Source organism: Gigantopelta aegis, chromosome 10 (genome assembly GCF_016097555.1).
Source record: "Gigantopelta aegis isolate Gae_Host chromosome 10, Gae_host_genome, whole genome shotgun sequence".
NCBI lineage: Eukaryota > Metazoa > Mollusca > Gastropoda > Neomphalida > Peltospiridae > Gigantopelta > Gigantopelta aegis.
Window position 1 is genome coordinate 68,239,122 of NC_054708.1, and position 22,579 is coordinate 68,261,700.

The 22,579-nt window shown below is 38.4% G+C and overlaps 1 protein-coding gene across 1 annotated transcript; it reads right to left on the reverse strand.

Annotated features, from left to right (window-relative positions):
* Positions 1-273: 273 nt before the first annotated feature.
* Positions 274-22,333, reverse strand: LOC121384490. Its single transcript, XM_041514898.1, has 3 exons — positions 22,187-22,333; positions 15,367-15,563; positions 274-621 (listed from the first exon to the last, which is right to left on the reverse strand). The coding sequence occupies exons 1-3, from the start codon at positions 22,278-22,280 to the stop codon at positions 559-561; spliced, it is 354 nt and encodes a 117-aa protein (XP_041370832.1). The 5' UTR covers positions 22,281-22,333; the 3' UTR covers positions 274-558.
* Between the last annotated feature and the right edge of the window lie 246 nt (positions 22,334-22,579).

Here is a 22,579-nt window from a genome sequence, read left to right on the forward strand (position 1 = left end):
TTATCAAAGAAGCAAGCTACAGGCTTGACGAATGCAGTGCTGTTTGCATCTAACGAAATGGCGCCAATTCAAGGCACTGTTATATGAAATAGAAACTTTGTTTTGCGAATATATAGACACATTCTGGTGCTTCATGATTAATTCCTAGTCGTTAATCAGTTACATAATATAAATAAGTCCATTAATAAACAAAATGTCAAAACAAAGTACACAATAATGTAAAACAAAACCCAGTTTTTAATTAATTCCCACCAAAATATTACACAAAAAATGTTTTAAAATATCATAATTAGATTTTATTGAAGGATATTATTAAATATTTTAAAACTTAAATTGACCACCAAGTGTCTTTTTTATATACGATTTTCACAGAAAATGGCCCCGAAAAACTCTTTCTACGGGACTTCATAGCATTGACTAATCAGAATGGACGTTTCTTGGTGCGAGGTGGAGATCGGTTCACTGTCAGTTGTGTCCCTTAGGCCGCTGTGTTTCCCTGGAGGCCCCCCAGTCCTGGTTGTCTCTGCCAAGTCTGCGGCGACTCCACGAATCCCTTTGTCACCTGATCCTGTACTTGTTCAAGATATCCATCTCGCACAGGCGCACCCTCTGAGTTTCGAGCTGAAAAACAAACAAGAACATGCTTTAAACTGGTCATGGAGTATAGGCGTCAAATACAGTAGTAGGCTACTCGATGTCAGACATGATTCTAGTTTCTAGAGAACACCGGCTACAGTTTCCCATCAGGTCAGGTCATAGGTTTTAACGTGCAAATTCAGAACAAGCTGTTGTAGCACACGCCTGGCATTGGCGCAGGTGTCGACTTTCACCGACTCCTCCGTCTTGGACAGGATCAAAAACCATTATCAGCAAACTAGTTTTATATGTCTATGCACTTTCACACAGACAGAACATTATTACCCATAGGGTTAAAAATATCCTGGTACATATCAAGGTGATACGTCCCATTAGAATGCCAAGTGGGACGTTACACTTCGTGACGTCATCGATTGGCGTACTACAACCTTACAGGAACGTCAACCATAAGAGGCGACTGATATACATTAACATCGATTATGGGTAATAAATAGGATATTTAACTCGCTACCTTTTCGTTTCATGTTTATGTCCCTCGTGAAATAATTTTCATTCTCTTCACTCGGGACATATATATGATACGAAATGGAAGCTCGTAAACGACTTTACCATTTTTCTATCCAGAGGCGGATCGAGGTGGGGGGGGGGGGGGGGGGGGGGGCTACATTTTGCGAGTTATAATTTTATTATGTATTAATTTTCATATTTGTACGATCCCCCCTCCAAACTTCCCCAAAGTTTCCTTAGCATTCCACCTCATGTCACTGGGGCCCCTCTAAGTGGAATTTCTGGATCCGCCACTGCTCTCTCTCTCTGTCTGATTTTACCGTCCGCTGTATTAAATTAAATAAAAATTAAAATAAAAACGAAAATAATCTGCTTAGCGAAAATCATAAAGGACAATGACGTCGAAGTTGATGTAGACTTAGGCTACACCTTCACCCATAAGAAGATTACATTTCCCAAAAATGTCGCACTGATAAAATGTCTAGCATTCGCTAACACGATTAGTGTAATTAGACGAAGTTCATTGCGGCTCGTTTCAATTATTGATAGGTCCCTCAACAGCGGGCCGCGGCGCTTAACACTTTCAGATTTATATGCCTCCTACACGACAAGTGACTGGGTGTAGTGTCGGGTGTGATATGGTAAAACACGATCTGCTACTTTTCTCACACACGTTTTCACCAACACTAACAGTGTGAACAGTGTCTAAACGTAATATTTGGCATTGACGTAGGCAGTTGCCAGAACGTTGGGGGCGTGGGAGGTATATGTCCAGGCGGTCGGCCATGTGGTAACTGCGGATCGCGTGGGTGGATGCGCTTGGACCCTCCCTCGTACAGTTTTTAAAATTAGATCCCATAAAACGCCCTTAACTTGTCAGAATTAAAGCTAAATAATAAGATTTGAAAATGTGTGTGTGTGTGTGGGGGGGGGGGGGGGTTGGGTGTGTGTGGCAAACGTTTCTTGATTTTTGCCACATCTCTGACATGTTTGTGGAAATGACATCCGAACGCTCCCCTTCCCATATGGCTCGTAGGAACATCTGGAGTTGGGGTGGGGCACAATGTTTACTGAAGGGGTCATATCCTCTAGTTGGGGCACAAGCCATATGTTTACTTTTAGTTATATAGAATAGGACATTTGTTCCATAACAGCTACAGAACATTATATGGTAAATGAACTAAAGAAAATAAAACATGCACAAGCACAAATGATACCCCGAATATAATTTTTGAAAACAACATTCATTTCAACTTATTTTCGTGCTTTTATCCAATTAAAATCCAAGCACGCTGTCCTGGGTACCTCAACTATCTGGATGTCTGTCCAGGACAGTGGGTTAGTTGTTAGTTAGTTAGTGAGAGAGAAGAGGGTGTACACCTACCCATTGAGCCCTTTAGAACCCGCTCTGGGCTCGAGCCGGTACCTGGCTGCGAACCCTGTAGCTACCAGCATGTAGTCCGATGACTTAACCACTGCGCCACCGAGGCCGGTAACAACAAACAAACAAACAAACACACTCAACACATTTTATTTACGGTTATATGGCGTCGGACATATGGTTAAGGACCACACAGATATTGAGAGAGGAAACCCGCTGTCGCCACTTCATGGGCTACTCTTTTCGATTAACAGCAAGGGATTTTTATATGCATCATCCCACAGACAGGATAACACATACCACGGCATTTGATATACCAGTCGTGGTGCACTGGCTATAGCGAGAACTAGCCCATTGGGCCCACTGACGGGGATCGATCCCAGACCGACCGCGCATCAAGCGAACGCTTTACCACTGTGCTACGTCCCGCCCTCTCGTTGGTAAAGACAACACGGTTCAGCCAGTGCATGAATGACATGTAAATCAATTGGACTCTTCTGCTTCCCAGGACATTTATTATTCGGCTTACCGGTACTACCCAAAATAGGATTTTCTACTTCCCAGTCCGACATCCCCAGGGGGATGGGGTGTTTGGGGAACTGGCTGATATACTTAAACTGGACTTTGGCTTATATTACTAGACACGCAAATATTATATTATATATACTGACACACTTTGAAAACGCAATTTGGTTTTAATGTGACACTAACAAAACTATCTAATGCATATCTATAAATGTATTACTATAACATGCTAAGGTGTATTGTTGCACGTCAGCGTGAGTTTCTGACTTTACGACGAGGATCATTTCATGCAATTAACACAAAATATGAAAACTAAACATTTAGTGTAATACTTAAAATGTGTGCAGTATGTTCACAATACTTTGCACGTGCAAACCGCATATGTTGGACGCATAAAAGGCACAGATTGATTGCTGGATAAGTGAGTGTGAAACAATGCCACGACTCGGCAATGATCAGAGGGAGCGACCATTAGGAAAAGGAAAGGAAATGTTTTATTTAACGATGCACTCAACACATTTTATTTACGGTTATTTGGCGTCGGACATATGGTTAAGGACCACACAGATATTGAGGGAGGAAACCCGCTGTTGCCACTTCATGGGCTACTCTTTTCGAATAGCAGCAAGGCATCTTTTATATGCACCATCCCATAAACAGGATAGCACATACCACGGCCTTTGGTGTACCCGTCGTGGTGCACTGGCTGGAGCGAGAAATCGACCATTAGGAATGCTGATTGGTGGAATTTCGCAACACGGGTAGCTAGGAATTTTCAAGTGCTCCCTTCAACAATTTCAAGGTTGAATGAGCGATATAACCTGACACACACACACACACACACACACACACACACACACAGATACACACACACACGCACGCACACGCGCACACACACACACACACACACACACACACTCTTCTTTAAGGGGTAAAGACTGGTCAGTTACAACATATTGTAAAACTGATATCAGTGATGACGAGTGTGTTCTGTATTGTGATTGGTTAATTATTCTTTTTCCGGGATCAAAATAACACCCGGAAAGCTAACGACGTCATTGGAAAGTGATGTCATTAGCAATTAGAACAGACTTTGTTGACGGTCCAAGGGTCTACAGTTAGATTGTAGCCAGGTATTTGATTTCAAGAAATACCAAATATACAGATATATATATATATATATATATAGAGAGAGAGAGAGAGAGAGAGAGAGAGAGAGAGAGAGAGAGAGAGAGAGAGAGAGAGAGAGAGAGAGAGAGAGAGAGAGAGATATATTAATACATCTATCAGGCTATCCATGTGCCTCTATGTTACTGTAAGATTTTTGCTTATACATTCTTGCTCAAACAAAGCTAACTTTCCAAGAGGTAAACGTTTGCTAGAACACTATTCGCATATAGGTTACGCAAATTACGCAAATTTAAATTCACAGTCACCGAAAATTGCTTACGTGGTAAACTCACTTACCAAGTATCAAACTATTATTTAATGAAAGGCTATACAATAGTAAACTAATAGTATCAGCTGGAAATACTGTCATTAAAATGTAAGTTCAATGTAAATTTAATTTAAATGAATAGGTTCTGCTAATATAATCCGTGTCACGTAACCGAACAATCGGTTACCTAGGTAAAAGTCATGTGAATCGACTTTGTTTTCTAAGATTTTGTTTAGTATTAAAGGTGCCATATCAAAGTTGCAATAATTGAGGTTGACGCCAAAAACATTTATTAATTTTTGCTTTGAAACATAAAGTTTATACCTTCAGCTATATGCCTATAACAAAATTACAACCAAATCCGTTTACTAGTAGGGGGGAAATATTTTAGTGGGGAATCTGGAATCTGTCACACGCATTAACTAGTGACGTCACTGTTTTATGCGTAAATGTTTTCTATAATCTTTTGCAGGCAACTGACAAAGAAACAAAGATGGTGACCATGCTATATTTAGCTATACATTATTCGGGAGAACCCTCTTGTCGGCCAGTACAAGACTTTTTGTAAAAAATATTATTATTGAGTAAATTATGGAAAGATTATGCATGGGGTCGATTACCTTCTAGTTATTTATTACATATAAATGTGAAAATAACAAAATGTTTCAACTTTGACACAGGACCTTTAAGAATGAGTTTCGAGTTTCTTCTGTTTTCAAGACTTGACTTGTCTAATACTGATCAAGATTAGGGTCCACTACATTCCGTCAGTACTGGTAAAGATCTCGAACACTGGTGATGTTAGTTTATTAAAAGATGAAACTTAACACTTGTCTTATTACTTTTCCCACGAGTACTAAGACTCATATGTCTACAAATGTCACAAACGTCACGATGTGTCATCTACGTCACTGTGAGTCATCACCGTCACAACGGATATTTTTGCTTAATAAGTATAATTAAGTATCTTGATAGAGCGATTATCTACATAGACAGACCGTCACAGTTCGAGAGCTTGAACACTGTTCAGTTATGTCTAAGATGTCAAACACAATGTGGACATTAGTTGTACAAAGTAATGTAGATATACTGGAAATTTTAAGATTATTTATTAATGCATGTACATATGTATGTATTGATGTATGAATATCTATATATTGTATGTATGTCGAGATTGACTGTTACATACATAGATATTAACGCACTGGCGCAGGGGATAATTAAATCCTTTCTCGACCCACAAATTGTCCCATGCCGTTGCTGGGACACGAAACTATGGCATCGAATCGCCCGCGAATTGCTGACTAACCACGATGCGTTCTGAGCTATCCAGACATCCATAAAAAGGATGCTGTTTAACTTAACTACATGCATTGGGCTTACAATCCACGCGGTTGATCCCGCTTACGTCCATGACACAGTGGGCAGACCTGGCACTGGCTAGTATGTATTGATGTATGAATATCTATATATTGTATGTATGTCGAGGTTGACTGTTACATACATAGATATTAACGCACTGGCGCAGGGGATAATTAAATGCTTTCTGGCCTCACAAATTGTCCCATGCCGTTGCTGGGACTCGAACCCAGAGCCCTCAAAAGTACCCGGTCTCCGGCGGCAAATCGCCGCCTGAAACAGCTTTTGCCGCCGCCTACTTTTCGTTGATGGTAAAAAAAAAGTTCTTTCTCTTCTTTAATAAAGTCTCCTACAAAAGGGATCCAAACAAGGTGCCAAAATAGTTGTTTATTTGTCTTGAAACGCGATTAGAGGCCATGAGAATGCATCTCAGAGGTTCGATTTTGCAAATGTTTCTAGGGGAGGGCCCCAGACCCCCTGCTTTACCCCCTGCTATCATCACTGTTGTAGCCTGCTACTTCTTACTATTGAGGTATGTGTGTGTGTGTATGTATGTATGTATGTATGTATGTATGTATGTATGTATATATATATATATATATATATATATATATATATATATATATATATATTATATATATATGTATGTGTGTGTGTGTGTGTGTGTGTGTATGTATGTATGTATGTATGTATATATATATATATATATATATATATATATGTGTGTGTGTGTGTGTGTGTGTGTGTGTGTGTGTGTGTGTGTGTGTGTGTGTATATATATATATATATATATATATATATATATATATATATATATATATATATATATATATATACGATTAGCGTAATACGATCAACATGTTTTGAGCAGTGGTGCTAAACCTTTGTTACAGGAAGTGTCAAAGTCAAGGGTGTAGATCTCTCTAGTGGCCGAGGAACAGTCATTATAAACAATAAGCGACGTTCTTAATTCCTTCATACATGGGACATAATATAATACAATACTCTCGGGCTTAATTATCGCGCCTTTAAAACGGGAAACCATCGTAAGTGAAATAACCAAACCAAGGAGAATACACGTCAAATAATTTGTCCAAGTAAATCTACTTAAACACATTCACTACAAGTTGAGCTCTAAAATAAAGCATTAATGAAATTTAAATTGTCCCACGAGCAACACCCGAAGGAAATCAGCTTATATTGAATTTTCGGTAATTTGATTTGTGTTAAGCATACTTGCTAAAATCCACCCCCACAACACTGCTTAAACGTCGTTTGCAACGACAGCCTTCCAATTTATTTCACTAACTCTAAAATAATTTTACAAAAATAGATCTACTCATAGTACATTGCTGTGCAATATATATCCTGTTTACGATACATTATAGAAGCCAGGCACATAGCAGCCACACAACAAAAAACAGACACAAACGAAAACCACAAAACAAAACCCCCAGAAAAAGAAATAACATTGACAATAATTAAAAGTAAAATATTAGTAACAGAAACACAAACAATGCCCCCCTAAAAATAAACCCAAACAAACAAAAACAAAACTAAAAACCGTTAACAACACCAAAACAAACAACAAGCCCCACAACCAACAAAAAACCCAACCCCCCCCCCCCCCCCAACAACAACAAACCCCAAACAAACAAACAAATACAAATAAACCAAACCCAACCATTAACAAAAAAGAGAGGTCAGCAGGCAGCTTAACATAACAAAACAAACAAAAAAACGAAAAGAAACGAAACAACAAAAAAGAAAAGAAAAGGAAGACCACCCAAAACAACAATAACCCACAACACAAAAACAAGACCCACCATCCCCCTCAACCCCCCCCCCCAGAAGAAGAAGAAGTTCCAGATGATCATTTGACTGATTTAAACTTTAACTGAATCATAGACGATAATGCAGTTTTTAAAAAGTCGACGTAAATGTAATTTAGCGCCCCAGAGGAAAACCTAACTGTACCGAAGAGCATGACCATTTCAGTTGTTTTCAAATGCAAAGATAATATCCCAGACAAAATAAAACGTTTAAAGTCATGTTTAAGATTATTAACAGCAGAATAAACAAGTGATATTAACAACATATCACTACCGATGATCAACTAATTCATATCAAGCACGCAATAGGTACTTAATCGCCATTTCTGATCATGTACCAATACTTTAGAAATATACTTACGAATATACACGCAAGTACGATTAAAAGAAATACGTTTTCACTGAGAAAAATAAATACTATTTATTACTGTTACGATTTGTCTGTATCCTTCGTGGTCTAGCACAGTTGGTAGAGCGTTCGCCTGAAGTTCTCGAGTCTTAAGATCGAAACACCTCAGTTGGCTCATTGTGTTTTTTCCTCATCCCATCCAGTGCCCTGCAACTGACATATCACAAGACCGTGGTATGTGATGTTCTGTGTTTGGGAAAGTGCATATAAAAGATCCTTGTTTCTAATGGAACAATGTAGCAGGTTTCTTCTGGTAATGACCAAATGTTTGACATCCAATAGCCGATGAGTAATATATCTATATGCTCTAGTGGTGTGGGTAAAACAAAACAAAGGTCACGGTCAGTGGTGAGCACATATACGCCGAGTCTCAGTGCCAGCCAATTACAAATTTTAGGAATAATTGGCGAATTTTATTTTAATTTGACGAAAACATTTAAAGTAATAATTGATGTTTTGTTGGTAAATAACTGGGTTTTGCTTTTTTTTCCAGATAATTTGGCAAAATTTTGCTCACCCAGATGCATTTATCTATCAAACATATGGTCACAAGGTCACAAACATCCCCAATATACGAACACTGATATTCTAAACAAGAAACTATATTTGGTATGTAATTGTAATCGTTCATTGATTGTATTAGTCAAACACATCTTACAACGGCAGCGAACTCAGGACAGCGGGACTGTGGTAATGAAATCAGATATTACTTGGGCTTCCGTACATTGAAAGTTTTTCTCATCATCTTAGTGTTTTTAAGGGGCGGGGCATAGCCCAGTAGTAAAGCGCTCGCTTGATGCGCGGTCGGTGTGGGATCGATCCCTGTCTGTGGGCCCATTGGTCTATTTCTCGTTCCAGCCAGTGCACCAAGACTGATATGTGAAAGGTCGTGGTATGTGCTATCCTGTCTGTTGGATAATGCATATAAAAGATCCCTTGCTGCTAATCGAAAAGAGTAGCCCATGAAGTGGCGACAGCTGGTTTCCTTTCTCAATATCTGTGTGGTTCTTAACCATATGTCCGATGTACATAATATGTGTTGAATGCGTCGTTAATTTTCCTTCCTTAGCGTTTCTAATACATGTATTACGAAATGCAGTTTTCATAGTTTTAAAAACACACGTACCCCTGAAAAGTATATTTGCCCATTCCAATGCCACAAACTCTTGTTTCTTATTGAAACTGTATCCAAATGTGTTACAGGCTTGTAGATTAACCAAACCTGACGTCCATTTTTCACAGGCCGAAACTAGGGTTTGCGCCTTTGACAGTTACTGACAGCAAGCAATGAACGCGGCCCTGTCAAGTGGTCCCATACCTGAATGGGAATACTTCGGCTGCCCCATTTATCACTATTTACAATGTATTAACAGCTGTATAAAATGATGGGTTTTTATCTTATAACCGTTCTGTAATTACACAATTTAAAACAAGCTCACATAATTTAAAAATTGTCCAAACATAATTAAGACAGAAATACACTTTTTACTAAATTTCATGATTAAATATTTTATTGTCCCAGAAAAAATATACGTTGTGTTAAGATTGGGGTTCTAAATCACTACCATGCAAAGAAAGAAAGAAATGTTTTATTTAACGACGCACTCAGCACATTTTATTTACGGTTATATGGCGTCAGACATATGGTTAAGGACCACATAGATTTTGAGAGGAAACCCGCTGTCGCCACTACATGGGCTACTCTTCCGATTAGCAGCAAGGGATCTTTTATTTGCGCTTCCCACAGGCAAGATAGCACAAACCATGGCCTTTGTTGAACCAGTTATGGATCACTGGTCGGTGCAAGTGGTTTACACCTACCTATTGAGCCTTGCGGAGCACTCACTCAGGGTTTGGAGTCGGTATCTGGATTAAAAATCCCATGCCTCGACTGGGATCCGAACCCAGTACCTACCAGCCTGTAGACCGATGGCCTACCACGACGCCACCGAGGCCGGTAACTACCATATAAGGCATATAATATATATATATATATATATATATATATATATATATATATATATATATATATATATATATATATATATATATATACACACACACACACACACACACACACACACACACACCAGTAGCAACGTATACAGGTAATTACAGATATATGTCTAGTACGAAAGACTATTATTTCTAGGACATCGACTTAAATAAAATAAAGCTACAGTAAGAATATTTTATGAAAGAAAAGAAAACAATGAAAAGAATTTTAGGAAAATACTAGTGTTCACTTAACGGTAAATATAAAAGTGTATTTTATTTATGATAAAATGGTCAAATAAAAAGCTATTTTAGCCATGCTTGTGCGTGTAAAATATATTTATTCACCGAATGAATGAGAGAATGAGGGAGAAACAGAAGAAGAAGAAAAGAAAATCCACCATAAGCACTCGGTGGTGGACATTTCGACCCTGAGACTCGGCATGGCAAGCCTCGTCATTTATACCACCTTGCAGTTGGGTGCACGATTTATAGCCCAGCTGACCGCATATATGATGGATTCATATACTCTAAACCATGCCATAAATACTATGTTAAAGGTGCTACATCAAAGATGCAATAATGGCGGTACCCGCCAAAAATATTTATTAATGTTTGCTTTGAAATATAAAGTTTATACTTTCAGCTATATGCCTATAAAAATTACAACGAAATAATTCCATTTACTAGTAGAATTTGTTTTTATTTTAGGGGGACATCTTGAGTGTGACACACGCATTAGTGACATCACTAGTTTATGCGTACGCATTGTAAACACTAAATTTTCCCCCAAGAAACAAAGACAGTGACCATGCTATATTTGACCACAACTTATTCGGAAAACCCCTCTTGTCGTCATGTACCAGACTTAAACATTATTATCTTTGAGTTAATTATGGAAAGATTATGCGTCGGATCGATTAATTTATACTTATTTATAACAAATAAATGTGAAAATAACAAAATATTGTTGTTTCAACTTTGACATAGGACCTTTAACATTCAATAACATATGTTAGCGTTAGTGTGTATATGTGTGTGTATGTATATGTGTGTGTGTGTGTGTGTGTGTACCTGTGTGCATGCGCCTGTGTGTGCATGCGCCTGTGTGTGTGTGTGTGTGTGTGTGTGTGTGTTTGTTTGTGCGTGTGCATGTGTGTGTGTGTGTGTGTGGAATCTCGTATTTATAAGCCAACGCTGCATGCTAAATTTCATATTAATGTACTTCACTTGACCACTCCCGTAGATGTATGCTTTAAAATAAAAATCGCGAGGCGTTCAAGCAAATAGCACGCATTACACATTTTATGGACATCACGATTTCCCAAAATGCATTTTACTAGTTAAAACATAAAGTATCTATTCCCCAAATACCAGTATGAATGAAACGAACGCAGGTTTTTAAAAGGATATTGATTCTGTTACAAAACACCACTAAGTTTAAATGCACTGACGAGGTCTTTAGTACGATCGGCTTAATGTTACGTATGGGACAAATGCTCTTAGTTTAATCATTGCCACACAGACGCTTATCATCATAGCACAACTCAATTAAAATGAGGGGGCGGGACATTGCCCAGTGGTAAAACGCTCGCTTGATGCGCGGTCGGTTTAGGATCGATCCCTGTCAGTGACCCCATAGGGCCATTTATTGTTCCAGCCAGTGCTCCACAACTGGTGTAACAAAGGTCGTGGTTTGTACTATCCTGTCTGTGGGATGATGCATATAAAAGATCCCTTGCTGCAAATCGAAAAGAATAGCCCTTGAAGTGGGGACAACGGGTTTCCTCTCTATATCTGTGTGGTCCTTAGTCATGTGTCTGACGCCATATAACCGTAAATAAAATGTGTTCAGTGCGTCGTTAAATAAAACATTTCCGTTCTTCCAATTAATATGACAACTTCATTGGAACGGAGAGAAAATACTTTGTTCTTGTTTTTACACTACACCTCGACACATTTCAGTTACTATTAGCCTCGTAATGTCTCATAAAGTACAAAGATGTAATGTGAGGTTGAATGTCAGTAATGTGGGATTGAATGTCAGTAATGTGAGATTGAATGTCAGTGATGTGGGACTGAATGTCAGTAATGAGAAATTCAATGTCAATAATGTGGGACTGAAAGACAGTGATGTGGGATTGAATGTCAGTAATGAAAGATTGAATGTCAGTAATGTGGGACTAAATGTCAGTGATGTGGGATTGAATGTCAGTAATGATAGATTGAATGTCAGTAATGTTGGATTGAATGTCAGTGATATGGGACTGAATGTCAGTAATGTGGGATTGAATGTCAATGACGTGGGATTGAATGCCAGTAATGTGGGTTTGAATGTCAGTAATACGAGATTGAATGTCAGTAATGTGGAATTGAATGTCAGTAATGTGAGACTGAATGTCAGTAATGTGGGATTGAATGTCAGTAATGTGGGGTTGAATACCAGTAATGTGGGATTGAATGTCAGTAATGTGAGTGTGACGGTACATGCTCTTAATTTCTTTTCGCCTGTGGCGATATTAATTGTTTTAGAGGGCCGTGCGCAGTTCCAATATGCACTTAGCCCAGGTGGGCACCTTGTTACGTACTCCCTTCGCGCGACCGTGCATCCCAATATGCACTTAGTCCAGTTGTGGAGGCCATGTGGCCAGTAGTTACGTAATACCTCTGCGAGTGCGGTTTCGACGACCGTGATTTGGCGACTGGCGACAGAATGTCTGGTCATCTAAGAAAATATACCGACTCTGGGAGAGGTGGAAATATCAGATGATAGGTGAGGTACCGCGTTGTGCCCCCAGGCGATATTCGCTGTCTCTGACAGTTTTAATAATAGCTAGGGTTTTAGAGATATCGGGGAGAAACATATTGGAAGACGTCCAGGGAGAACGTTAGTCCGTCCGGACTGGTAATTATATATGTTCTGCTCTGTGTATAACCTTGATGTGATTGATGTGACTTTAAATATTTTAATACTGTATTATACCAATATTATTTAGACGGTGCTGACGGTCATCTGACGCAGTAATACTGTAGGCTCACTGTTCTATATATATAAAAAGCTTAACCAGTCATCCTAGAAGACCTAGGTAAACTGTAGGTTATTGTCTTTATTGTGATAGGTACCAGTATTAATTCTGTGTTACAAGGTTACTGAATGAGTAGTTAAGGGTTAATTAAAAATTAACCAGTTAGGAATAGAGTTGTAATTCCTTTATTTATTAAGTTCCCCTGGCAGCGTTTCTCAATTATCACACGTTAGTGAACGAGTAGTAAGGGTTAATTAAAAATTAACCAGTTAGGAATAGAGTTGTAATTCCTTTATTAATTAAGTTCTCCTGGCAGCGTTTCTCAATTATCACACGTGTGTGTGTTAGCGTTTCTCAATTATCACACGTGTGGGTGTTGTGTCACGGTGAAGTGATTAGCATATTGTGTAAACTAGACACCTAGAGATTAACTAATTAAGTGATCAGTTCTGGGTTGTTATTATTTGTTGTTGTTAATTAACTACTGCGGCAGTACATTTGTCAGCGTAGGTTAATACAGATTCCAAAGTGTATTGTGTTTTTGTTGTGTTTTCTAGTGAACTAAACGTGCTATAATAATATATACTTTATATAAGATCTTATCTCTGATCATACGTAGACGAGCCAGCGGGTATAACTGCCTGTTACAGAGAGATCTAATAGATATACAGTTAGGAGAGATATTTGGACAATCGTGTTTCATTCAGTTACGGGTATTATAGGATCCCCGTGACAGTGAGATTGAATGTCAGTAATGTGGGTCCGAATGTCAGTATTGTGGGACTGAATGTCAGTAATGTGGGATTGAATATCAGTAATAGGGCATTGCATGTCAATAGTGTGGGATTGAATGTCAGTAATGTGGGATTGGATGTCAGTAATGTGGGATTGGATGTTAGTAATGTGGGATTGAATGTCAGTAATGTCGGATTGGATGTCAGTAATGTCGGATTGAATGCCAGTAAAGTAAAACTGAATACCACTAAGCCGGTGAACGTCCTGACAGGCCAGATGAGGGTTTTATGTTGCAGCCACTCTTTCCTCCTGGTACTGGTGTGATTCCGTATTTGTTTCCATCAGTATATATGACATTGTGTTAAACGTATTTACTTCACCGTAGTAAGACACTTGGCTTAATAGTATGTGTGCGCATGTGTGTATGTGTTTGTGTGTGTGTGTGTGTGGTGTTTGTGTGTGTGTGTTTGTGTGTGTGTGTGTGTGGTGTGTGTGTGGTATATATATATATATATATATATATATATATATATATATTTGTGTGTGTGTGTGTGTGTGTGTGTGTGTATGTATGTATGTGTGTATATGTGTATGTGTGTGTACTGTCTGTCTGTCTCTCTCGCTCTCTCTCTGTGTGTATGTCTCTGTCTCTGTCTCTGTCTCTCTCTCTCCCTCTCTCTGTGTGTGTGTGTGTGTGTGTGTGTGTGTGTGTGTAATATATATGTGTTTGTGTGTGTGTACTATATATATATATGTGTGCGTGTGTGTGTGTGTAATATATATGTGTGTGTAATATGTGTGTGTGTGTGTGTGTGTGTGTGTGTGTAATATATGTGTTGTTGTGTGTGTGTGTGTGTGTGGTGTATGTGTGTGTGGTGCTTGTGTGTGTGTGTGTGGTGTTTGTGTGTGTGTGGTATATGTATATATATCTCTCTGTATGTCTCTGTCTCTCTGTCTGTCTCTCTCTCTCTCTCTCTCTCTGTCTGTGTGTGTAATATATATATATGTGTGTGTATGTGTTTGTGTGTGTGTGTGTGTAATATATGTGTGTGTGTGTGTAATATATATGTGTGTGTGTGTGTAATATGTGTCTGTGTGTGTGTGTGTGTATGTGTGTGAGTGTATGTGTGTGTGGGTGTGTAATATATGTGTGTGTGTCTGTGTGTATGTGTGCGTGCGTGTGCGTGTGTTTGCGTGTATGGGTGTGTGCGTGTGTATGTGTGCGTGTGTGTGCGTCTGTGTGTGTGTATGTGTGTGTGTGTTCATTTATTATGTATATATTCTAGTCATGCTCCCCTCACCAAATATCTAAATAAAAATAAGACTAGTTTTGACGTCCCCACCTCCTACCCCTCCACCCTCCACCCCGAATTCATCAACGATTCTTTTTCACCTTCCTGAAAATGTAAGCCTACCTAGCTAGATATTTAACTGGGTTTGCAAAACCATCATCAGTTTGGTGAATGCTTCTTCGTCTTTTACGAGCTCCATACAGATTGGATCAAATAAAACCGGCTATATTTGTGTGTTATTTATGTGAGTGGATCAAGCAATGAACAAACCTTCGATAGGAGAGAAATGAGCTGTATTACGCTGGGATTTGGCTTGCAGGTACTCATCTTAGCAAACGCCCGTTTGCCATGTCCCACACCTGCTCCTCCCCATCCATTAGTTTGTGCCCACTGCGCGTGACACACGCGGGGTCCCACCAGAGCACTCAGACATGCACATATGAGGATTGCACACCGCACCAACGTCACTGAAAGAAAGAGCAATGCTGGTTTAATGACGTCTCAACGCTCCCTTTAATCACAAACTATCGGCTGTAAAACATATGGGGACTGCTAATATTGGTCTACGGGACTAAGAAAGATAATCGCTGTCCTCTCCACACTTACATAAGCTACACTTTTGCACTGGTGTCAATCATGTGCCCATGGCAGGCGTGCGCTAAAACTGCTTGCTCTGAATGTGCACGTTAAACCAACTTCTTCTTTTTTTGAATGTCAAAATGCTAAAATCATTAATGGTTTCAAATGTTAGGGTTCATCAAAAGGTGTGGTCTTTATACAGAGACGTGTTAAGAGGGAAGAATCTAGTTGACAATTTGATTGGTACCACCGTGTTTTATCAAACCACATTAATTTACTATTAAGGGTAAACACCGGTCTAGCGACAAATTCAACATGTGTGCACATTACATTCGTACGATACTGTATACAGTCAGTAAAATCTGTATATAACTGCCTCCCCCAAAAGAAAAACAAAAAACAAAAAAACCCTACAAAATGTTACCTTTGTAACGTTGTGGTCTTTGTATATAGATTAAAATACATTGCTTTTTGAAATGCCCGTTATAGATGAGTGGATGTTTGATAAAGGTATCTTTTTAGAGGTTCCACAATACAAACCAGGTTTGTCCACACGTACATCGTACATGTGCTATTGGTACGCGAGTGAATTTATCCAACAATGCATTTTTACAGTATAATATCGATTTGTTACTGCAGATTCAGACCACCAATTTGGTGCTAATAATAAAACATTCTATAGGGGTTAACAATGAGGATTGACCCTGCGATCCGACTCAGCAAGGGACAGTATATCTGAGCTACGGGTATCGCTCCAGAATGACAACCCCACCCCCACCCAAAAAAAAAAGAAAAAAAGAAAAAAAGAAAAAGAAAAAAAAAAAAAGAAAGAAAGAAAAAAAAGAAGAAAAAAGGGAGAATAATCGTCAAAGTTAATTATGACATTTGTGGTTGCGACGTTAACTTTGTTGGTGTAATATTTGCGGCAATCAACGTTACGACATTTGTGGTTGAGACTTTTGTGACATTTGTCATCGGTTGATTAGCACAATTATTGTGGAAATGAAATTACGACATGTGTCGTTGAAAAGACATTTATCAATATTGCGACATTTGTTGGGACTACATGCGTGCATTCGTCCTGTGATGTCTGATTACATTTTATAAGGTGGTTGTTTTTGTTCGTCCCGAATTGATACTAAAGGTCAATTTGGCAAAGTTTTGGTCTTCAAAGGGTAAGTAAAGTAAGAATCAAAACACAGTAATATAGAATCGGCCTCGGTGGTGTCGTGGTTAAGCCATCGGACATAAGGCTGGTAGGAACTGGGTTCGCATCTCGGTACCGGCTCCCACCCATAGTATGTGTAACACCACTACACTGACTTCTCTCTCACTAACCACTGACAAACTAACCACTAATATTTAACCCACTGTTATGGACAGACAGGCCAGACAGATGAGTAGTGTGCGCAGGACAGGGCGCTTGAACCTTAAGTTGATATAAGCACGAAAACTAAGTATAAAGAAGAAATATAGAATAATATCCGGCTGGACAACGCAAAAGGATTAGGTACGGCCATACTACGATTTCTAAGCAATCAAGTGAAATAGAGTTTAGTATACTCGACACAATGCGCTATGGGCCAGTTGAGGTTTTAGCCAGTTTTTCCTAGTGTTATACAGCGCTAACAAGTTTTCATCACAAACGACTTCTAAACATTGCTTGTGTAAATTTGGGGCCAGTTAAAAACGCAGAAATATATTGTACCATATATAAAGATAAGGAAGGAAATGTTTTTATTTAACGACGCACTCAACACATTTTATTTTACAGTTATATAGTGTCAGTAGAGAGAGAGAGAGAGAGAGAGAGAGAGAGAGAGAGAGAGAGAGAGAGAGAGAGAGAGAGAGAGAGAGAGAGAGAGAGAGAGAGAGAGAGAGAGAGAGAGATATACAGAGATACAGAGAGAGACAGAGAGAGAGAGAGAGAGAGAGAGAGAGAGAGAGAGAGAGAGAGAGAGAGAGAGAGAGAGAGAGAGAGAGAGAGAGAGAGAGAGAGAGAGAGAGATGCCATAGGTCCTTAATGAATTTTGTTGGGTATATTTTAAACATTCTTTACATGACAATTCAACATAACGCAAACTAGGTTAACCATACTATGAATATTTATCAAGAACATCAGCCAGGTACTTAACAAAGGATAGAGGATGTTTATAAATACTAGATAACTAGATTTTACATTAAAAAGACCACACCAAACGATCAAATGAACGCTAAGCTAGACAGACGTCAACAGGATATATTTCATTTAAATATTATAAAGGAAAGTGAAGACATAGCTTAAAGCTGATTGGAAACAAAAATCTTCCTTATACCGAGGGGGCGAGACGTAGCCTAGCGGTAAAGCGTTCCCTTGATGCGCGGTCGGTCTGGGATCGACCCCCGTCGGTGGGCCCATCGGGCTATTTCTCGCTCCATCCAGTGCACCACGACTGGTATATCAACGGCCGTGGTATGTGTTATCCTGTCTGTGGGATGGTGCATATAAAATATCCCTTTCTGCTAATCGAAAAGAGTAGCCCATGAAGTGGCGACAGCGGGTTTCCTCTCTCAATATCTGTGTGGTCCTTAACCATATGTCCGACGCCATATAACCGTAAATAAAATGTGTCGAGTGCGTCGTTAGATAAAACATTTCCTTCCTTCCTTTTACCGATGTCGAAAAGACGAGTTTATTCATCTTTTTAGTAGTAAAAAAAAAAATTGCGAGGCGAGTTTGGGACTTAACTCTGTCTTCTCTAACATATTTCCACTTTGCGCAACCGTTTTATTATTTTGTATGCAAAAACCCCACTCTAACCAGATTCAAACTCGGCCAGTGACCTGACCTGGGACGAAATAACCAGACTAAATATAAATTTTTGCACACACACACACACACACACACATAAATGAAATTGTTCTCGATTAGATTGTGTATGATCATTGGAATGCTTACATGTGTTGAAATCATGGTTACTAATATTTATTGATTTATGACTGAATACTGTTCCTGCCGTTACAAACGTTCTCGCTTTAGCTTCTATATACCTGCATATTGATTATTATTACTAATGATCAGGTATGATTGACCACCTCGGTGATGTCCTCGTTAAGCCATCGGATATACAGGGTTTGCAGCCCGGTACCGGCTGCCACCCAGAGCGAGTTATAACGAATCAATGAGTAGGTGTAAGACCACTACACCATCTTCTCTCTCACTAACCACTGACAATAACAACTAACCTACTGTCCTGGACAGACAGCCCAGATAGCTGAGGTATGTGCCAGGACAGCGTGCTTGAACCTTAATTGGATATAAACACGAAAATAAGTTGAAATGAAATGAAAATGCGGGGGCGGGACGTAGCCCAATCGTAAAGCGCTCGGTGGGCCCATTGGGCTATATCTCGTTCCAGTCAGTGCACCACCACTGGTATATCAAAGGGCATGATATGTGCTATCATGTCTATGGGATGGTGCATATAAAATATCCCTTGCTACTAATGGGAAAATGTAGCGGGTTTTCTCTCTAAGACTATATGTCAGAATTACCACATGCTTGACATCCAATAGCCGATGATTAATAAATCAATGTGCTCTATTGGTGTCGTTAAACAAAACAAACAAAACCTAGGTTGCGCCAACAGTTGCCTACATGCCGGTATCTGGGCGAAATGGAGCTCAGTGGTAGACCTTTACGTCTGAGATGCGATGGGTCGCCGGATAGATTCCCATAGATGGACTCGGTTTTCTCCCAGTGCGCTACGACTGGTACATCAAAGTCCGTGGTATGTACCATCCTGCCTATGACACAGGGACTATCTAAGATTATTGCTGTTTTATCGGTATTTCAATAGTACCCTAAAACAGCGGAATAAGTAGCCAAATGTGACGGCAACGGTTTTCCTATTAGTATATTTCTCTCTTGTTAGATACCAAACACTAAGACAATTTTGTACTGTTAAAGCCGGTTTTGACAACTGAAATCGTATATTACGTAGATTTTATCGTTTAGATTATTCATTTCCGTACGTCCGAAGTGTTTCTGGTCATCCCCGTGTTTTTAATATCATAAAACTAATTTTTTCATATTTTAAAACTGCACGTGCGTCTGCGAAGTAGCGATTGTGGAGTCGAGTTTTAAGCTATCGTAAAACATATTTCCCTGGTTCAACGTCACAGACTCTTGTTTCAATCTGTTGTAACTTTATCCAAATATATAATTATAGATTTGTAGATTAACTAAACTTAGTGTCAGTTTTTATAAAGTGTGCGACTTTAAATCGTGCTAAGATGAGATGTCTTTAAACATATACGCGTTTCCTTTCATTCCTTTAATAAAAGAGGTTTACCCAATAATTTTGATAGTACATGTAATTTGTTCAGAAACTAATACTTAAAGGAACACACCCTAGTTTTTAAACACTAAGGCATATTGTTTTTACTATTAGAGCCGTTATTGATAAATGAAATCATACTTTACTTAGATTTTATTGTTTAGATTATCCATTCCGTACATTCGAAGTGTTTTTGGTGTTTTTAATATCACAAAATGCATTTCTCATATTTTAAAAATAAGTAACAGTTAAGGAGTCGAGTTTTAGTCTATTTTTAAACGATATTTCACCATTGCAAAGTCACAGACTCATGTTTCACTCGCTCCCAAGGACTCTTAAACAAACCGGAAGATTTAGAATTGTTTTATTTTAAAGAGACATTCCTGAGTTTGCTGCATTGTAAGATGTTTCCGACTAATAAAATATTTCTACGATTAAACTTACATATTAAATATATTTTGCTGTTTAGAATTTCAGTGTCTGTATATTCAATGTGTTTTTGGTCGTCTTAATATTTGTAAGAAGCCCAAACTGGATTTATCTTCAAATAATTTCGCACGTACGAAAAAATAATATTTTAGGAAATAAAATGAAATTTAACCTAGTACTAATATTAGAACGCTCAGAAACACGTTTAATATGCAGCCACTAATATTTTATGCAGAAAAATATATTTGATATGTAACTACAATCGTTAAAAATGTCTCTGTTAGTCGATACCATCTTAAATATTGCAGCAAACTCAGGAATGTCCCTTTAATAAGCAGTTTTTAATGAGTATACCAATAAACAAATAGTTGAGCACGTTCACGAATACATTAAACAGACACAACGCTTTGACTAAGAAAACGTTATCTCGTGATGCGGAGCCATTTATTTATGTGTTGTTACTTTTTACTGTTATATTGTTATTACTTACCAATTGTGCTCAGAGAAGATAAAATAGTCATAATGAATACTGTTAAACCATCGATTACTTCGATTTCTTATCGTTTCTTTTTTGTCCTTTCAGTATATTCAATCGTTTTTCACAAACGTTTCCTTTCCTTTATTTATTTATTGAAAATTGCAGACGCCATTATTGTACAATTTAACTGTAACATTTAATGTTTGTAATTAGGAGAGGTCTTCGTAAGTTGGATAACTTGTGCCCAATCCTTGTGTGTGTGTGTGTATGTGTTTTCTATCAAAGCAGTTTTTAGTTTTGTAATGATTATATGGTTAGTAGTAGTGGTAGTGGTATTATTAGTGGTAGTAGTGGTAGTGGTATTATTAGTGGTAGTAGTGGTAGTATTACTAGTGGTGGTAGTAATAGTAGTAGTAGTAGTAGTGGTGATGGTAGTAGTAGTGGTGGTAGTAGTATTAGTAGTAGTATCAGTATTAGTAGTAGTAGTAGTAGTAGTAGCAGTAGTAGTAGTAGCAGCAGCAGCAGCAGGAGTAGTAGTAGTAGTAGTAGTAGTAGTACCGTTAGTAGTAGTAGTAGTAGTAGTATCAGTATCAGTAGTAGTAGTAGCAGCAGCAGCAGCAGCAGCAGGAGTAGTAGTAGTAGTACCGTTAGTAGTAGTAGTAGTAATAGTAGTAGTATCAGTATCAGTAGTAGTAGTAGTAGTAGTAGTAGTAGTAGTAGTAGTAGTAGTAGCAGCAGCAGGAGTAGTAGTAGTAGTGGTAGTAGTACCGTTAGTAGTAGTAGTAGTAGTAGTAGTAGTAGTAGTAGTAGTAGTAGTAATAGTAGTTTAGTTTTCTACAAAGCATTACTCATATATTGTTTATATTGTTCGTGCTCTTTATTCCCAGGTCTAATGGTGCATACATAATCTTATCTCGCATTGGATTGGCCATACGTGGAGTATCTGGTTTCTTCTTTTAAATCCTTATTACCCCTGATATTTTATGTTTCTTATGTCACAGCTAGGAAACAAATGTATTAACAAAATATCATTATTAATAAAAGTGTCAGATATTAAATCAAGCTATAACAAAAGAAAGTAAAAAAGAAAAAAGAAAAAAAAAGCAAAGAAAAAAAAATCATTACAGAATAATGCAAACAAAACTTTGAAAGATCCAAACTTATGAAGTTCATAAATATTCCACTTGAGTTTATCAAGTTTCACGACACATGTTCATCTTTGCTACCTTCATTTAACATTCTGATGGAAGTTTTATCACTTTTAAAATCAACAATTAACACTTACCCATATCGCAGTTCTTTTTAAAATGCCAAGTGCTTTTCGGTGGAGATGCCGTGGCCCCCTTGGTATGGAACAGATTTATCGGATCAAAAGGCATTTTTATGGCCAAGAAGTCTATTTAAGTTGCCGTATCACAGCACAGTTTTAATAATTAATACATCTTTCTGTATGCCACGCGTCCGTACGCTAACGAACAAAGGCAGGCAACCCTCGACTGGTTAAAAATCAATAATAGACTGTTACGCCGAAAGACAAGACACCAAATGTGTAACGCCGTGACATTTGCAAGTAGTAGATAAATCATTTAGAATGAAAGCAAACTTCTCGCAATTACAGGAACCTTGTTACAGAATGATTTTGTCAGAAATGGCACTAGGTCTAGAAACCAAGCTTATT

Excerpts from the sequence above, each read along its gene's own strand:
- LOC121384490 (XM_041514898.1), bottom strand. The coding sequence starts at position 22,280 with ATGCCTTTTGATCCGATAAATCTGTTCCATACCAAGGGGGCCACGGCA. Across the intron at positions 15,564-22,186 it reads TAAAAAGAACTGCGATATGG|TGACGTTGGTGCGGTGTGCA; the intron begins GTAAGTGTTAAT and ends TCTTTCTTTCAG. Across the intron at positions 622-15,366 it reads TCATTTCTCTCCTATCGAAG|CTCGAAACTCAGAGGGTGCG; the intron begins GTTTGTTCATTG and ends TTTGTTTTTCAG.